We start from the raw sequence: 17,319 nt of genomic DNA, 5'->3' as shown, positions 1-17,319 counted from the left end.
ACCTCTAATTGTTTTGGGGTCCAGAGGCATCAGAGGGCATGGGTGAACTATGCTAAGCAAGACTTCTCTTTAAGCCAGAAATGTCTTGGATATGAGTGATGAATACAATGGTTTCTGGCAGACGAGCCGAAAATGGAAAGTATTCTTGTTTTTTCCTTCTATACTCTGATCTCCCTGGGTTTCAGTTTTCTCAAGTGTAAATTAAAGAGATTGGACTGGCTGGCCTCTGGGGTCCCTTCCCACTAAGCCCTTAGGACCTAGATCTAGTCCTAGGTCTAGGGCCCTATGATCTTATAAGCTAGGCAGATGAGGAAACTCAGGAGAGCAAATGGTCAAGTATCAGAGGCAGAATTTAAACCCAGGACCCATGGAAGTCAGGATCTCTCTGGTCAGTTGAATAATGGAACATACTGGGGGGGGGGGGAAATGGGGCGGGGGGGGGGGGGGGCGGGGATGCCTCTAGTTACTCTGTCCAGCCCCACCCTCAGATGTACTCCCAGGCAACCCCAGTTTGGCCCTGTCAAAACACAGGTGTGTGGTAATTAGTCTCTCCCAGCCTGGGAAGGACAAAATCTTCAATGGAAAGAACAGCCAAGGACATGCTTACTACCCTCACCAGATGGTGGATTACCCACGGCCCCCACAAGGTCACAGCTGCACGGAGTCAAGGTGATTACTACTAGCAACAATAAGAATTCTTTCTATATTACCTCTTTATAGGTAAGCTTTGATGGCCTTAGGGGTGCGTTCCATATCTGAGGTTTTGGGATGTTTTTGTCCCCCCAAACACATGTAAATCAGTACAGGATTATTAATTGTTGCTATTATCATTAATAATATCAGTGATTACTAGTTAATGGACTGGCAGTGTGCTGTAGTGTATTTGGAGTCAGAAGACCCGAGTTTGAATTTCAACTGAGTGAAGGGGAAGAAAATAAACATTTATATAATGCCTACTGTATACAGGCACTTTTTATAAACACTATCTCATTTGATCCTCAGAACCCTACAAGGTAGGAGCTATTATTATCTTCATTTTACAGCAGAGGAGACTGGAACAAACAGAGGTGACATAACTGTCTTATCCAAGGTCACAGAGTAAGTAGTAAGTATCTGAGCTCAAATTTGAACTCAGGACCTATTATCGCCAGGACCTGTTGCACTCTCAGCCACCAGCTGCTTCTGACTATTCTATTTACTACCATTGGGAACTTAGGGAGGTCAGATAACTTCTGATCCTCTCCTTCTTATTCTCTTTTTGAAATGAGGGGGTGAGATTATATGGCACCTTCTCAAATGTATTTATCAAGCCCTAACCTCAGTGCTGACCTCCAGTTTTACATCTCCAACTACCTAGTAGATATCTTTATTTTTTTAATTATTTTTTAAAAATTGTATTTATTTATTTATTTTTTTGGAGGGGGGGAAGGCGGGGCAATTGGGGTTAAGTGACTTGCTGAAGGTCACCCAGCTAGTGTGTCAAATGTCTGAGGTCAGATTTGAGCTCAGGTCTTCCTGACTCCAGGGCTGGAGCTCTACTCACCGCACCACCTAGCTGCCCCTACCTAGTAGATATCTTGACCTGGATGTCTCCTAGACCTCTTAAACTCAATACATCCCAAACTGAACTCATTGTAGGCCCCCCTTCTCCAAGCCCTCCTTTCTTCCAAAGTCTCTATTATTGTCTAGGGCACCACCATCCTCCCAGGTGCTCAGGCTTGAAAGCTAGGGGTCATCCTCAACTTCTTACTCTACCCCACTCCCCTATCCAATCAGACGCTTATTGATTGCACCGTTGAACATCTCTCAAATACTCCCCCTTCTCTCCTCGGACCCTGTCTCCACCCTGGAGCAGACAGACCCATTACCTCACTCCTGGACTCCTGTGATAGCTGCTGGTGGGTCCATATACATGAGGTCTCTTCCTAGTCCATCCTCCTTTCTAAGTTCAGGTCTGCCCCTATTACACTGCCCTGGCCTCCCCCAACACACAGTAGGCTCTGTGGCTTCCTACGACCTCTAAGATCAGATGTAAAATCCTGTTTGTTGTTCAAAGCCTTTCATAATCTGGGACGACCACCCCCACACACACTTTTCTATGCTCCTTCCTACCCACAACACGTACTCTTTATCTAGTATCTGGATCTCCTGTCTCCAACAAGACACTCACCTCTCAACTTTGGCCATTTTTCCTGCTTTTCTAGCATGCCTGGAATGCGCCCCCTCCTTGTCTCTGCCCCTTCCTACCTGGCTTCCTTCAAATTCCACCTTCTACAAGAAGCCTTTGCCATCCCTCTTAATTCTAGCCCCTTTCATCTGCTGTTTATTTCCAGTTTATCCTGTCTCTTACTTATTTGTACCTAGTTGTTTGCATATTTCTCCCATTAAGCTTTGGACTTCTTGAGGGTAGAGATTGTCTTTTGCCTTTCTTTGTATCTTTAGGCATAGCATGGTACTTGGTGCATAGTGGGCGCTTAATGTATTGACTGGTTGCATAGAGGCAGTGTGGCCCAATGGGTAAAAAGCCGGCCTCAGAGCCAAGTCTTGCCCCTGCGTGACCCTGGACAAATCACTTTGGGTGATTACAGAGAAGATACCAACTTTCTTTGATGGAGGGAATCTCCTCACCTGGGAGTTCCTAATACCTGTGAAATCACAGGCGTAGCACCTAACTCAGTTTATTTGCAGTTTAATCCACTCACCTTCCATTGTAAGCTCCTTCAGGGTCTGGACTGTTTTATTTTTTTTTTTAATTCAGTGGTTCCCCCTGTGCTCACCACAGAGCCAGGTGTGTGTTGTGTTGACTTTTAATGGATGACTGTTGAATCCTAACCTAAAGGGATGAAGACAGTGGACTTAGAACCTAAATGCCAAGCCTTATGATGGAGCCAGAGCTCAGGGCCTCAGGCATGTTTGCTCAGTCATCTGACCCACGCTCAGATTGCATGGTTAGGAGGGAGAGGGCATGGCCTCTGCTGAGGACCTAGGGGCCTCTTATCTGCTCTGACGTAGCAACCTTCTGGCTACTCCCTTTTCTAGCTGCCTCTGGCTGAGGAGGAGCCAGCAAGATTCCCAAGTGGAATGGTACCCAGCAGCCTTCTGATCAGGAAGGTCAGCAGCTTAGCAGCACCTGACCTAGTAGGTCCTTAACAAATGTTTATTGATTAATTGATTGATCTAGAAGACCTCTCTAGGCACTCTGACCCCTGCCACCAACCAAGACTGACAACTGTCTCTCCTCCCTCCCCACAAGAAAATCAACTTGACTCTATTTTGTAATTGATTCTATTCTGTATAACTGCCCAAGTCAAGTTTGTCTCTAAAAAAAGTTTGGTTTCCCTAGAAATCACTTTAATTAAAAGATCTCTATACCACTAGCTGCCCTTGTAAAACTGGAAGAAATCTATCATCCCTGAAGGATGGAGGTGGATGCTGGGGAGTGTGGTCTGTTATCTTTATGATACTGGTTGTCATTTGAGAAAGTCTGTTCTGTTATTGCTGGGTCCGTGCAGGTAGACACCACCAATAAGCCTTCCATAGCAACAACAAGATGGAAGGAGGTGTGGTTGCAAGCCCTGCATTCCAGATTGCTGACGAACCATGTTGTTCCCCACGCCTAAGATGCTTCTGACTTTGGAACCAGTTATGTTTTCCCGATCTCTGACGCTGCCTTCTAGTTTTGGGGTGCTTCTATTGTCCATAAAATAATCTGTCAGCCCTCATCCAGGGTCTTTTGGCTTGTCAAGGAGCTAAAGAACTGTCTTATTGATAACTACCAGCCTTACCAATAAATCGAACATGCTCAGAGCTTCGTGCCTCAGTTTACCTGAAATTTCAATCATGATACCCATCACACGAAAGTCAACAAATCTGAATCCCTTAATCGAGTTAACAAAGATTTATTGAGAGAAAGGACTGTTTTGTTTTCAGTTTGGTATAATAGGCAGGGCACCGAATTAGGAGTTAAGGTCTCAAACCCCACCTTGGACACTACTGGTGTGACCCTGCGCAAGTAACTTAAACTCTGCCTCAGTTTCTTCCCCTATAAAATGATGGAGTTGGACTTGGTGCCCTCTAAAGACCCCTCCATCCTGCTCTAAGTCCATAATCCTGTGCATCTCTGGGGTTTGATACAGTGAAAGGTACACAGCAGGTGCTTAATAAATGCTTATTAAATGAATGAATGGCTGAATGAATGCAGCTCTGCTAGCATCAGAGAGTGAGCCAAGAGTGCTTCTCAACCCCATGCCTTTTGGGTCCTCTCTGGATTCAAGGCAAGTCCCTTAAGGAGATAGAGTGAGGAAGAGCAGGTGGTCTTTGAGGAACCCATCTCTCAGTCCAAGTCACACAGAAGAATCATAGCCACAGACCAGTACCATTTTCAAATAATTTATTAGGAATTTAAAACTGAAAAATCTTGGAAAGAGGGTTACAGATGTGGAGCGAACAGATACCAGAGAGTGGTAAATTTACTGGTTTCAAAACACCACTTAACATCTTTAAAAAAAATCAGGAATGAGTCATAGACCAGAGTTCCGGCCCCAGCCCCAAGCCCTAAGGAGGAGAGGGGAACAAAGAGGATTGGGGTGGGGAAGGATGGGGAGGGGGGAGGTAGAACCACTCAGGGGCTCCCCTCAGACGTGTAGAAAATCAAAAATCAAAACCAATAAAATGTAGCTTCTCTTTTATTAGGAAATATTTTTCTTAAAAAAAAGACATACAGCCGCGCTTCTCAGTAACAAAGATTATTGCTTTGTGTTCTCAGCACTAACAGGTTAAGCACCTCACACTGATAATTAACTCTCCAAAGGTAGTTGGGATACGCTGGGGGGGTAGGGGTATGTGGGACACCCCTAAGCCTTGGACCTGTCCAACCTCCCTGGGGTGGGAGTTGGGGTGGAGGAGGGAGCAACCAGCAAGCTTCCATCCTCCCACCCCAGTCAGGTCTTTGGTTCACAGAAATCTAGACCCTAAATCCACCCTCTCTCCCTGATTGAGGTGCTGGAGCAGGCACCAGGGCAGAGAAGGAGTTGGGGGTGGGGGAGGCCCACAGGGCTGCCAAGGGGCTCCGACCATGACCTTGGGGAGAACGGCCACATGGCCTGTCCAGGTGGGAGGCTGCTGTGAAAGAATGTGGGGGATCCCTGAGAAGCCCTTTGCTTGCCCCTGGAGTCACCCACCTATACCCCTTCCAACACCTACCTCCCCACAGTAAGACCAGGGCAGGAAGCATGAGGGTCCAGCCTATTGAGGGGTTGGGGGTGGGAAAAGGCCTTTAGAGAGTTAATTCCTTTCAAATGTGGCAAGGTGGGTGGGAAGCCCCCCTCCCTTCCATCTGAAGTTGGGGCAGGGGTGGGGGGTGGGTAGCCCACAGGACTCCCCCTGAGCTCCAGGGTGAGAGAGAGGGTACCTTCCTTTCCCAGTCCAAGTGGAGGCCCTAACAAAAATCTTACAGTAACCATGTGGGGAGGGGGTTCACAGAGGGGTCCGCTGAGTGGGGTGAGGTGAGGCCCCTCCCCCACCCTGGCAAGGAATACAGATAGGGGTGGGGGCTTCACCTCATAGTATTTACAATATCATACAGGAGACAGACATCTCCAGGGCTTCACCTGACCCCACAGCCCAGCCCTGCTCGGCCAGAGCCTGGGCTGCCACAGACCAAAATATACACTTGTTCTCTCGGTGGTGTGGGCACCCCTGGTCCCCCACCCTGCAGCCCGGAGCTTCACATTCACAAACCAAGAAACAATTTAAAAATGTTTCCCTCTCTCTCTTTCTTTCTCTCTCTCTCTCTTTTTTTTTTTTTTGGTCAAAAAAAAAAGAAAAAGAAAAAAAGAAAGAGATCAGAATTAAAAAAACAAAACAATAAAACAAAAAGGCAGGAGGGAGGCAAGGGCCTCCGAAGTGGGCCCCGAACGTCTCCCTGCCATCATCCTAGCTAAACACAAGCACATGAGCCATTTCAGGAGACCTACAGGATGGGGCAAAGAGACAGAAAGGGAAGGGGCGCAAACCCAGTGGGAGAAAACCAGGAGGCTACCATCTACTCCAAAATAAATAGAAGCCGAGGGAAGGGCATGGGGGGGGTGGGGCGAAGGGAGGGGGGAGGTTAGTAAGGGCAGTGAGATGATGTCCTTGGGGTGGCCTGGGAGGCAGAGGGGGAGGGGCGGAGTGGAGTGGGGCAGGCGGGGAGCCCAGCAGCCTGCAGGCAGTGTGCAGCTTGTGGAGGGGATGGGGGTGATGGGACGAGCCTCCTTCCCCTTTCCCCTTTGGCTGGGCTGGTCCTGCAGCTCACTGTCCTCAGGCAGCTGCCAGTGAGGGCTCTGGGGGACGTACAACAAGAGAGTAGAGAAAGGAGAACCAGTTACACTCCAGCTCCTCAACGGTGTCTTTCCAACAATGGTCTTTTCCTACCCTCCTTTCCCCTGAATTCCAGGTCCTAGAATCCAGGACCCTGACTATCCAGGGCCATAAGTGGGGCTGGGCGATGGGCCTCTGTCCCAGAGTACTGAAATTTATTGGGTATAAAGCCTAGCCTTCACAATAGGAACATAATACGTCCTGCACAACTAAATTTACCTTAATTGCTTCTGGTATTTTCACAACATGAATTATAATGTTGAGTATTTCTCTCTGCCTCTGGTGTCAAAATGGCCATTTATGGCTCTGAGATTATCCACACCTTTCTCTTCCCCACCCCCCACCTCCACATTTTTATCCTCCAACTCTCCGATACTCTCCTACAGTTGGACTCCCTATTCTGCAAATCAATTCCATTTGATCCATACTTTTCCCCTTTTTAACTATAGAATAAAAGTGCCTGGGTTTGCCCCAGATAATAATAACTGACACTGGCCTAGTGATTTAAGCCTGCAAAGGGCTTCACCTATGTGATAATATCAACCGAGCCTCAATCCTAGGAGACAAGGTTTTATTGTCTCCACTTGACAGATGGTGAGACTGAGGCTCAGAGAGGTGACAGAATTTGAACCCTGGCTCTAAGACTAGCACTCTAGCCCCTATGGCACCCTCAGAGAGTTGAAAAGAGCGGAAGAGATTCTGATCCACCCCCCTCCTTTTACACAGAAGGAAACAAAAGCCCAGGCAGGGGAGGCCACTTGCTCATGGTTATACAGAGCTAGGTGGCTCAGTCAGTACGAAGCTGGGACTTGGGAGTCAGGAAAACCCAAGTTCAAATCCTGCCTCAGACATGTACTGGCCATGTGACTGAGCACTCTCTGCCTCATGCCCAGGGGACCTTGGGTTTCCTTCCAGCTCCCAATGGATGCTCTTGTGATTAGGCTGTGGTTCAAGGTCCGAAGGTCTTTCCATTACATCATCTTCCCCACTTTCAGCCCCTCCCCCCAAGCATCCTCTAAACGGGAATCAGTAACTTTAAGTTGGATGGAGAAAGATTAGAAGTAGATGCCCTGAAGCATGCATGACACTCTCTACATCTCGGGGGTCCCTGCTAATTCTGACATCCTCCAATTCCGGGCCTCCCCCTGCTCCTTTTCCAAGCCCTATTCCATTGCCCTGATGCCCCCTCCCCTGCTCCATGTCCCTTCACAGGCTTCTTACCTCCTGCCTCCTTGATGCCCTGACTCAGTGGTACCCATTGGTGAATGCTGTTGCAATCAAGGGACCCTAAAAGAGGATGAATCCAAAATCCCAAACTCAACAGACTGAGAAAGTTAGGTAAGAATATCTCGGGATGCCCTCTTTCCTGTGATACCACTTCATTAATAAGATTCATTTCTTTTCTCTTTTTTTTAGGGGGACGAAGGGGAAACGTTTCATTAGTCTCTTTTTTTGTACTCTATATCCCTTCCCAGAGACTCCCCTCCCTCCGTCCCTCCCAATAGAACCTGCCTTTATAATAAGAGTAAACAAAACAAATCGACACAACCAATAAGGTATCGAAGGTTTTGCCCCTAAAGAGCATGATCTAACCTTAGTGGATTTCCAGCCCTTTCTTTTCTTGACCATGAGGTTCTCCAATTTTCCTTCAATTCAAGTGGGGTCCCACTCCCCAGAGCCTCCCAAAACACCGTGGGAAACCAGAACCCAGGTCAGACTACTCACCCCAAGGCTGTGGCCGAAGCCAGTGCTGGGGGCAGGGCTGGCGGCGCTGATGTAACTGCTGACCCCAGAATCCTGGTTGGCCGCCCCATAGAGCTCGGCCATGGGGCCGGGGCTCGTGGTGCCCAGGAAGCCCCCTGTACGACTTGGTGTCGAACCTGGAGGGGGAGCCAGCGCCCAGGGGTGAGATCCTGGCAACCCAGAGAAAAGAGCCCAACAGGCTAGCCCCTTCCCCAATTCACCGTGCCTGCCCACCCACCGCCCACACCCCTCACTGCCCACCTCTCCCAGAGGAGAGGTGGGCCCCAGACCCAACCCAGAACAACGCAACAGGGTTAATGCTTCTGTTCCTCCCAAGAGTGGGAAGGAAAACACCTCCCCCCCTCCCCAAGAGAGGACTAGACCTCTCTTTTTTTTCTTCTTGTATCCCTAGCACTTAGCACAGTGCATTGCGTATAGTAAGCACTTAATATATGCTTCATTCATTCATCCATTCATCCCCTATACCCAAAGTTGGTCTCACCTGTCCCTCGGACGACAGCAGCTGCTGCGGCCGCTGCGGCCATTGGTCCGTAAGCAGTGAGTGGGATTGCTGAAAGAAAAGACACCAGTCCTTGAGACCACCCTTCTCCCACAGGACGTGCCATCACCCCTCCACAGACCCATGGAGCTTAGTCCCCATCCTGGCAGGGTCTTGGGCAGCTGCCCAGGCCTTCCCTGGGGAAGAGCAGAAGTGGAAGGAGCAGCCAGATGGTGAAGGGAAAGAGAGAATCCCCAGAGTCGGTACTTGAAGGGGGCATATGGAAGAGTGGGCCCGAGGCCACGTCTGCTCCCATCTCTCTGCCAGAGTCGGGGAGATGCATCAAACGCATCCCCTAGAGAGGGGCTGAAGGCGGGTGCACGATAAGACCAGTGTCTCTGCTGCATCTCTTACTGGTCCTACCCAAACTGGAACCAGCTGAAATCTCGCCATCTCCAAGAAGCCTGCCCAAGGCGACTTGTCACCTTTCTCTACGGAGGCTGAGTGGTGCAGCAGATAGAGTCGAGAGGAGCTGAGTTCAAATTCTGTCTCCGATACTTACTAGCTGTGTGACCCTGGCCTCAGTTTCTTCAACTGTAAAATGGGGATAATGATACTATCTCACACCACCTCCTAGCATTGTGAGGATCAAATGAGATGACGTTTGAAAAAATACTCAGTACACAGTAAGTGCTTAATAAATGCTTATCCCTTTCCGGTGCTCCCCTATAACTCCCACGGTGCTGGATGATTCCTATGCTGTGTATCTCGCATCCTGCCCTATGGTTTTCTGTGGGCTTACCTCATCTTCTTAACTAGACTGTAAGCTGCTTGAGGGCAGGCCTGTGTCTTAATTCCCAGAATCTCAGAGCTGGAAGGGAACTAGGAGGTCAGCAGCAGGGTCCAGTGGAAAAGGCCCTGGGTTTGGAGTGAGAGGGTGTGGGTTCCGATCCCACACTCTGTCACTTGCTCCCTGTGGGTACGTGGGTAAATCACCACCTACCTCCCTGGGACTCGGTTTCTTTATCCATAAAGTGAGGGGGTTTGTGTTAGGCCTTTTAATGGTCATCCTAGCCTGACCCCTGCCCACCTTTTCTGTATTCCCTAGAGCACCTGTTGCAGGGCTGCTTACACACACAGTAGGTACACTGTGCCTTACACATAGTAGGTGTTCTAGAAAGAGATTTTGGATAAATGGTTTGCACCTTGAATTTTAATTCCGTTGGAAGTAACACGGTACCAGGGGAAGGGAAATACGTATTTACATACCACCTACTCTGTCCAGGCACTTTTTACAAATGTTGTCTCATTTGATCCTGTACCATTTGGATCTGAGGCCACAGAAACTGGGTGCACTCTTCTACTTGCTACATGCGGGACCATGGGCAAGTCACTGAAGCTTTCTGGGCCTCAGTTTCTTCATCTGAAAAATGTGTGTGTATATGTGTGTGTGTGCGTGTGTGCGTGTGTATATGTGTGTGTGTGTGTGTGTGTGTGTGTGTGTGAGTGAGTGTATGTTAAACCTCCTTCCTAGCTGTGGACCAAGGATCCTATGAGAAAGTGGGGGCTGACCAGTGCTGACTGAGGCACGAATGCCCTCTACTGCTCAAGCCTGACCACTGCATCTTTTAACCACCCCACACTACATGAGATCTCATGGCAATGAGACGGGGTACATCCCCTGCAGGACTTAGCATAACATTGTGCCTCCTCCAGTCTCAGCTGCCACTTCTAATGACTGGCGCACATCTATAGATACTTGTACACCTACATCATTGGAGACTCACAGCAACACTGTGAGGTGGACATCGCAAGTACCTATGATGACCCCCACTTTACAGATAGTTACAAGGGACTTCCCCAGGGTCACATAGCTCGTGTCTGTGGCAAGATTTGAACTCAGGAATATTCCTGAGACATAGAGGTCCAGCACCCTATCCACTGCATCATTTAACCTGCCTCGATGGTCGCTAAAGTCCCTGGAAGGGTCAGAGGTGGGATTCGAACCCTGTCTCTTTCCTAGCATACTGACTTCTTCCCTGTTGTCTACAAACCTACCCACATCTCTGCATCCTCAGGTAAACCTCAACTCGATCAGAGCAACCCGACTAGAGCTATTATCATCTATCTCTCCTACCTTCTGTGCCTAAACTCTTGGAGAGAACCACCTAACCCAAAATTTGTGCCTCCACTAAATGTGTGTCTCCACTTCTGCTCTCATTCCTTTTTATGGGGGGGGGGGGGCAATCGGAGTTAAGTGACTTGCCCAAGGTCACACAGCTAGTAAGTGGCTAAGGCCACATTTGAACTTAGATCCTCCTGACTACATGGCTGGTGCTCTATCCACAGTGCCACCTGTCTTCCCTCTGTGGTTTGGCTACTTGCCTCATTGTTCAACTGCAACTGCCCTTTCCCAAGTTACTAGGGATCTCTTTATTGCCAAACAGAAAGACCCTTTCTCCATACTCCTCCTTCTCGACCTGTGCAGCCTTTGACAGCCTTGGTCACCTTCTTCTTTTTATTTTTATTGATCATCCTCTTCTCCGGGATACTCTCTCCTCTCTAGGTTTTGGTGACTCTCCTTTCTCCCATTTCTTTTCCCCTCAGTTGAACTGAGGCTCCTTCTCAGTCTCCTTTGCTGGTCACCCTCCAGGTCACCCCTTGGGATCCCCCAAGACTCTGTCCTAGGACTTCTTCTCTCTCTGTATTTTTCCGCTCGGTGGTCTGATCAGCTTCCATGGATTCAATTATCAATCAGCTCAGTGCAGATCATTCCCTGACCCTGAGTTCCAGACACGCTGTCCCTACCTCTCTTCTGAACATCTCAAGCAGGATGTCCTAGAGGCTTCTCCAACTCAACACGTCTACAACTAAATTAATTATTTTTCCAAAAAAACTCTCCCTTCTTCTGAAACTCTCCACTACTGTTGAAGGCAGCCCCTTCCTCTCAGTAACCTCAGTGCCAACCCTGATTTCTTAGTCTCATCCACCCCACGTATAATAATAATAAAATAAGTTAGCATTTATTAACTCTGCCTATATATTTGCAGATAGCACGCAGAGTACTTTAAAGCATTATCTGATTGGCTGGAAGGTCGGTGCCACCATTATCCCCATTTTATTGATCAGGAAACTGAGGCACATGGCAATTAAATGACTTTCCCAGGGCCACACAACCAGCAAGTGTCTCAGGCAGGATTTGAGCTCAGATCATCCTGACTCCTCAGTCCATTCCTCTGTGCCATCTACCGGCCAACATCCTGTCATATCTTATAATTTCTACTTGTATAACACATCCCCTATGTTTCATCGCTCCACTCACACAGCCACCACGTTGGTTTAGCACTCATTGCCTTTCTTGCCTCCACTCTCTCTCCATGTCAATCCCTTCTCCACTCAGCTGCCAAGGTGATTTTTTTCCAAGCGTAGTTTACTCCCTTCCTCAAGGATCACCACTGGCTCCCTAGTATCTCCAGCTGAAATGCAGCTCCTCTGATTGGCTCCTAAAACTCTTTATAACTTGGCCCGCCGTGGACCTTTCCAGGCTTTGTCTTCTTCTACATTCCTTTTCCCTACTCTCCCATCCACCTCCTCAGGCCCCTCTGGGTTCCTTGACTAGGACACTCCCATTTCTTCGTCTTTGCTCACTGGCTCTCTCCCATGCCTGGAATTCTCTCCCTCCTCATCTCAGCCTCTTAGCTTCCCTGGCTTTCAGCAAGCCTCAGCTCAAATCTCACCTCTTAGAGGCCTTTCCAGATCTTCCGGCTGCCTTCCCCTTCTATCTACTCTGTTACAGATCTTGTATGTGGTTGGTCATCTTCATATTGTCTCCCCCATTAGACTTCCAGTTCCTTGAGGAGAGGGACTATTTTTCTGCTTTTCTTTGTATCTCTAGGGTTTAGCATTCGTTTATTCTTTAAATAAACATTTATTAAGCACCTACTATATGCCTGGCACATAGTAAGTGCTTAACCAATGCTTGTTGACTCATTGACTGACCCCACTACACAGTACAGCCCAATACTGAGGCCACTGGCCTCTAGCTGCAGGCATACTCTTTGGCAGGGTTTTTTAAATCCAGCCGGTTCAGGCTCTGGGGATGGTAGTGCACACACAGATTCAAGGTCTGGTCCCCACCAGGGCATCAAACCTGGCTGGGGCTTGGTAGAGTTTGCTCCTCGGATTGGTGTGTGTTCATTCATTCCTTTGTGATTCAAGTCACTGTCTCTTTCCCGCCTTTTCATCTTAATCAGATGTTCTTTCTGGTCTTTCTACAAATCCTCCACGGTACATTTGCCCAATATGCCTAAGGTCTTCTTTTTGGTTCTTCCAACAGCTTGGAGGCTAATGGGATGATCCATTCTTGTCTTCTACTCCTGTCTTTGTAACTGCAGCACTTCCCCTAAGGTCTCGTACATAATGGACATTTAATAAGTGTCTGTGAATTGAATTAGACACCTACCTGGCCAACCTCCTTTTTCCAATAACACACATCTTCCTTGAAAGAGATTCTCTCTTTTACAGTACCTTCTTGTGAGCTAGTCTTCGTGGCTAACTCCCTGCTGCCTAATTATAGCCATCGTAGAACTTTGGGTGACCTGTAATTTTGACTCATGGATCAGATTTAGAGCCAGACAGTAGTTCAGCATCAGAATATGAGTGTTAAAGAGATAGGCTTTTGCAGCAGTGAGAAGCTAAGGATCAATGAAAATACCATGCAGTTTCCCCAGTGATTTAATTGAAACTTCGTCCTAATCACATCTGGGTTCTCAATTCACTGTCCCTCTCGAAGTGCCTGACCTTATATTGTTCAGGTTGATGGACTAAGATTTAAGGCACTGCCCATTCCTTTGCACATCTGGCCAAAAAAAAATGCTTTTTTTCCTTCTACTTTGTTTTTCCTACATGGATAGTTAGATCAATCTCCTTTCCAGTGCCACGACTTTCATCCATTTGTAGGGTTTGATGGCTTCATACGATTAGTACAGTGTCATCTGCAAATAGGAGCATTTAGAGTCTCTCTCTCTCTCTTTCTCTCTCTCTCTCTCTCTCTCTCTCTCTCTCTCTCTCTTTTGCTGCTCAGTAGTTTTTCAGCTGTGACCAACCCTTCATGACCCCATTTGGGGTTTTCTTGGCAGAGATACTGGAGTGATTTGCCATTTCCTTCTCTAGCTCTTTCTACAGATGAGGAAACTGAGGCAAACAGGGTTAAGTGATTTGCCCAGGGTCACATAGCTACTAAGGGTCTGAGGCTGGATGTGAACTCAGAAAGATGAGTCTTTCTGACTCCAAGGCCAGCACTTTGTGCATTTTGCCACCTAACTGCCCTTAGAGTCTTAGGGAATAAGGATTTCATCCGGCCTCTGTGCAGGACATCTTCCATGACACCGGTAAATGCTTTAGGTGGCCATATCTCTGTTTTACTCCTTGACTGACATTAACACCCGATGGATTAATGATCAAAGTTAGCTTCATAGTTGCATCTGTCCTAGAATCTTGGAAGATTTTAATATATTTTTGGGAGGATCCTTGCCTGAAGAGCACTTGGGAGGCTACATTTTGTTCTAGTGACTTAAAATTCTTATTTAAAAATCAATAACCAATAGAGAGTGAGAGCAGCAATGTGGCCATGTGGATTAAGAGTTTGCCTCAGAATCATGAAGACCTGGGTTCAGGTCCCACCTCTGACATGGACTGGCTGTGTGACTCTCGGTGAATTATTTAGCCTTAGAGGGTGCAATCTTGAAGATTATAAATTGTTCAGCAGTTGCTAATTTGCATGAGTCGAGGTTCCTACACTATTGAAATCCCGTCATAAAAATAAATGATACAGAGAGATCTTGCTTTCTACACCTTTTGGTCAATCATATCACTTTAAGAATGTGGTCTTTGGAAGAAAATCATCCATGAAAACTTGTCTGTCCCTGTGTCCCTGACTCATGTTTTCATCAAGGACGCCTCCTACGTGTGAGCATAGACCATAAAAATTTTCTAAAGATGAGAAGGTAGCCATTATGGGTCAATGGTTACTGATGTCTTCTCAAGGACCTTTTTTTTTTTTGGTTGGTGGTGGAAGGAATGGCAAAAAGCACCATCTGTAATTTCTTTGTAGAACACTGTCTGAAAAATGATTGGCATAGGAGACAGTCCCTTGAAATGACAATGACTTCTTTTGGTAAACTACCATTATGCCTTCCCTGTGATGGAAAAGCAGGGAATACAACCAAAGACCACAACCAGGCAACACTCAAACTCCACTTGGGGTGGTCCAATGCCAATCCAAACAGGGCTGAATTCTGGTTCTAGAAGGGGAAGATTCCATTCACTTGGTCCCCTCTGACTCCTTGTTCCTTGCCCTCATGCTTCTCTCTTTTCCCCTCACCATCCATTTTTTTTTAGATGCTACTTGCTCAAAGACACCCCGCCCACCCCAAAGCCTGGAGGAATCCAGCTGTGGAAGAAAGATCTCATCTCAAAGCAGCAGCCGCACGCACAAGCTTCACACAGGGCCGGGGTCTGGGGCACTAGAGTTTTGTGGGGTATGAGGGTGGGTAGGGACATAGATTGAACAGGGAAGTCACTTGAATTCTATCTAGCCCTGGACACACACATACACACACCCCTTCCTGGCTCTCCTTACATCCCAGATCTCTAGCCTAGGGATAAAGTCCCAAGGTTTTCTGCTTACAATGCTCTAGGTGGAGCAATGGGATTTCAAAGTCTATAGCTCCCATTACTTTCCCTCTCCAGTAGGGACTGACCCTATCCGTACAATATTAGGATCTGCATATAGCAAGTCTAAAGTTTTTCCTTGGAGAAAAGTTGGGTCACTGCCACAGGCTGTCACATTCTTGGAGACTGCCTATTCTCTGGGGTAATGCCTGTTATACTGGGGGTGGGAGGGGAGTGGGGGAAGGGAGTGCCCTTCCTCATTCAGATACTATTGGGTCAAGTAGATAAGGGCAGGGTTAAAGTGTCCAGTCTCACTGCCCCTGGAATGGTCCCTGGGTTCCTTTCTCTCTCCCCATCCAGCCTGTGAGGTGTAGGAAATCCAAGGGACTGACCTGTGAGCTCAGGGAGGACGGGGGCGCTCGGGAGAGGGGTCCGCTCTACACGGAATTCTAAAAGGAAATGTACAAAACAACTTAGGAAGGTGGAGCGGCCCTTGGGACAGGGCCCGGCAGAGACACACACAAGGACATTCACAACAGCAAGACCAGTCCATGCACAGTGTCCAGAAGCCTAGGCAGGGGAGGACTGCCCCCAGAGAGGCAAGGGAGAAGGAAAGAGACTGAGGGAACCAGAGATGAGCACAGAGTTGCCACCTGCCCCCAGGACATAGGATGGATTTCAGTGCCCTAAGCTGAGCATCTCACTGGCCTTCAGTGAGGGAAGAATCAACTGAATATATCTATAGCCAACAGCTCAGAAATGAATAGTTACTGTCCCCTCCATCTCGGGGAAAGGGAACCGAAGGAGGTGAATGGGGAAGTTGAGTTTACAAATTTGTTCTTAGAAATATATTCCAGCTCTGGGTCCAACGTCCTGCTTTGGGGAAGGTGACAACCCTGAATACATCAGACCAGGAGGCAAGGGCACCATGCAGGGTCACTACCACCCCTAGCATCCCAACCCAAGGGACCTTCTTCCCCAGATGGGAGACAGGGGTGTCCTTCCTCAAATACATTCTTCCTTTCAAGTCCCCAACAAGTAGGTCCCCAAACCATGCACCCCTTATAATCCATCCAAGCCACCCTACCCTGAGGGATGGAGGGGGAATTGACCTGAGCAAGGAAGCTGGGACATGCTGGTGGAGGGCAGGGGGTTGCCAAGTGGGACTTACCAGGGAACTGGTAGGTATAGCCAGGTGCGATGCCTGTGTAACTCCGGCTGGCATAGGTTGCAGCTTGGAAACCTGGATAACCTGCGGGTAAATCAGGCTGGATCAGCTTGTGCATAGCCAGGCAAGGTCTGCTCATTGCTGGATCCAAGCTACTCAGGCCTGGTCCAAGGAGCAGAAAACAGCATCACAGAATCTCTGAGTAGGATGAGATCTCAGATCTCATGTAGTCTGAGCCACATACCCAACTCTCTAGTAGTCTGATCTTGAGAGAAGGGGAATCTACTACTGCCTAAGACCTTGAGGGAGGGACCACACCCTCATTCCATTTAGGGCTATCTCCAACCATACAGAAGTTTTCCTTTTATCGAACCAAAATTGCCCGTTGTTTCTGCCCTCTGGGGCCAAACTGGACAAGGCTAATCCATCTTCTTAGGACCTCCACCTCCAAATGTCCCCTTCCCCAGACTAAATATTCTTGGTTCCTCCAACCCAGCCTCATATAGAGCAAACCATGCTGGCTGCCTCCCTCTGTGGACACTCAGCTTAATGACTTCTTTTGGAAACATGAGAATATTGAGATCTGAACCCAAGGCTCTCAATGTGGTCTGACCAGGTCAGCCTGTATGGAGAAGGGATGCTTCTCAGCCCTTGGAGTTGGGATTCCACCCACACCTGGGCTCTCAGCCAGGGGATGACTTGCCCTGGGTCACAGGGCTAGTCCGTGTCTGAGGCCAGATTTGAACCCAGGAAGATGAGTCTTCATGACCCTAAGCCCAGCACTCTGTGTACTATGGAGCCACCTAGCCAACCATCAATAACAGCAATGTGGTCATAGATAAGGTTATCTATGATTATGTGGTTAAGGCATAGTTCT

The 17,319-nt window shown here is 48.1% G+C and overlaps 1 protein-coding gene across 2 annotated transcripts in view; it reads right to left on the bottom strand.

The window, feature by feature from the left end:
- Positions 1–4,729: 4,729 nt before the first annotated feature.
- MSI1 (musashi RNA binding protein 1) overlaps positions 4,730–17,319 on the bottom strand; it is a 30,638-nt gene continuing 18,048 nt past the window's right edge. Inside the window, exons 9-14 of one of the 2 annotated variants that reach the window (XM_036766092.1) lie at positions 16,446–16,526; positions 15,667–15,723; positions 8,606–8,674; positions 8,086–8,273; positions 7,582–7,647; positions 4,730–6,323 (exon numbers count right to left, since the gene is read on the bottom strand). In XM_036766092.1, the coding sequence (XP_036621987.1) occupies positions 7,606–7,647; positions 8,086–8,273; positions 8,606–8,674; positions 15,667–15,723; positions 16,446–16,526 (437 nt within the window). In that variant the 3' untranslated portion in view covers positions 4,730–6,323; positions 7,582–7,605. The remainder of the gene's footprint in view (positions 6,324–7,581; positions 7,648–8,085; positions 8,274–8,605; positions 8,675–15,666; positions 15,724–16,445; positions 16,527–17,319) is intronic. The other variant, XM_036766100.1, reaches the window with a different exon arrangement.

The sequence above is a fragment of the Trichosurus vulpecula genome, chromosome 1 (assembly GCF_011100635.1).
Source record: "Trichosurus vulpecula isolate mTriVul1 chromosome 1, mTriVul1.pri, whole genome shotgun sequence".
NCBI classification, from domain to species: Eukaryota; Metazoa; Chordata; class Mammalia; order Diprotodontia; family Phalangeridae; genus Trichosurus; species Trichosurus vulpecula.
The sequence above is the reverse complement of the archived record's forward strand: the minus strand, read 5'-3'. Positions and strand labels throughout refer to the sequence as shown.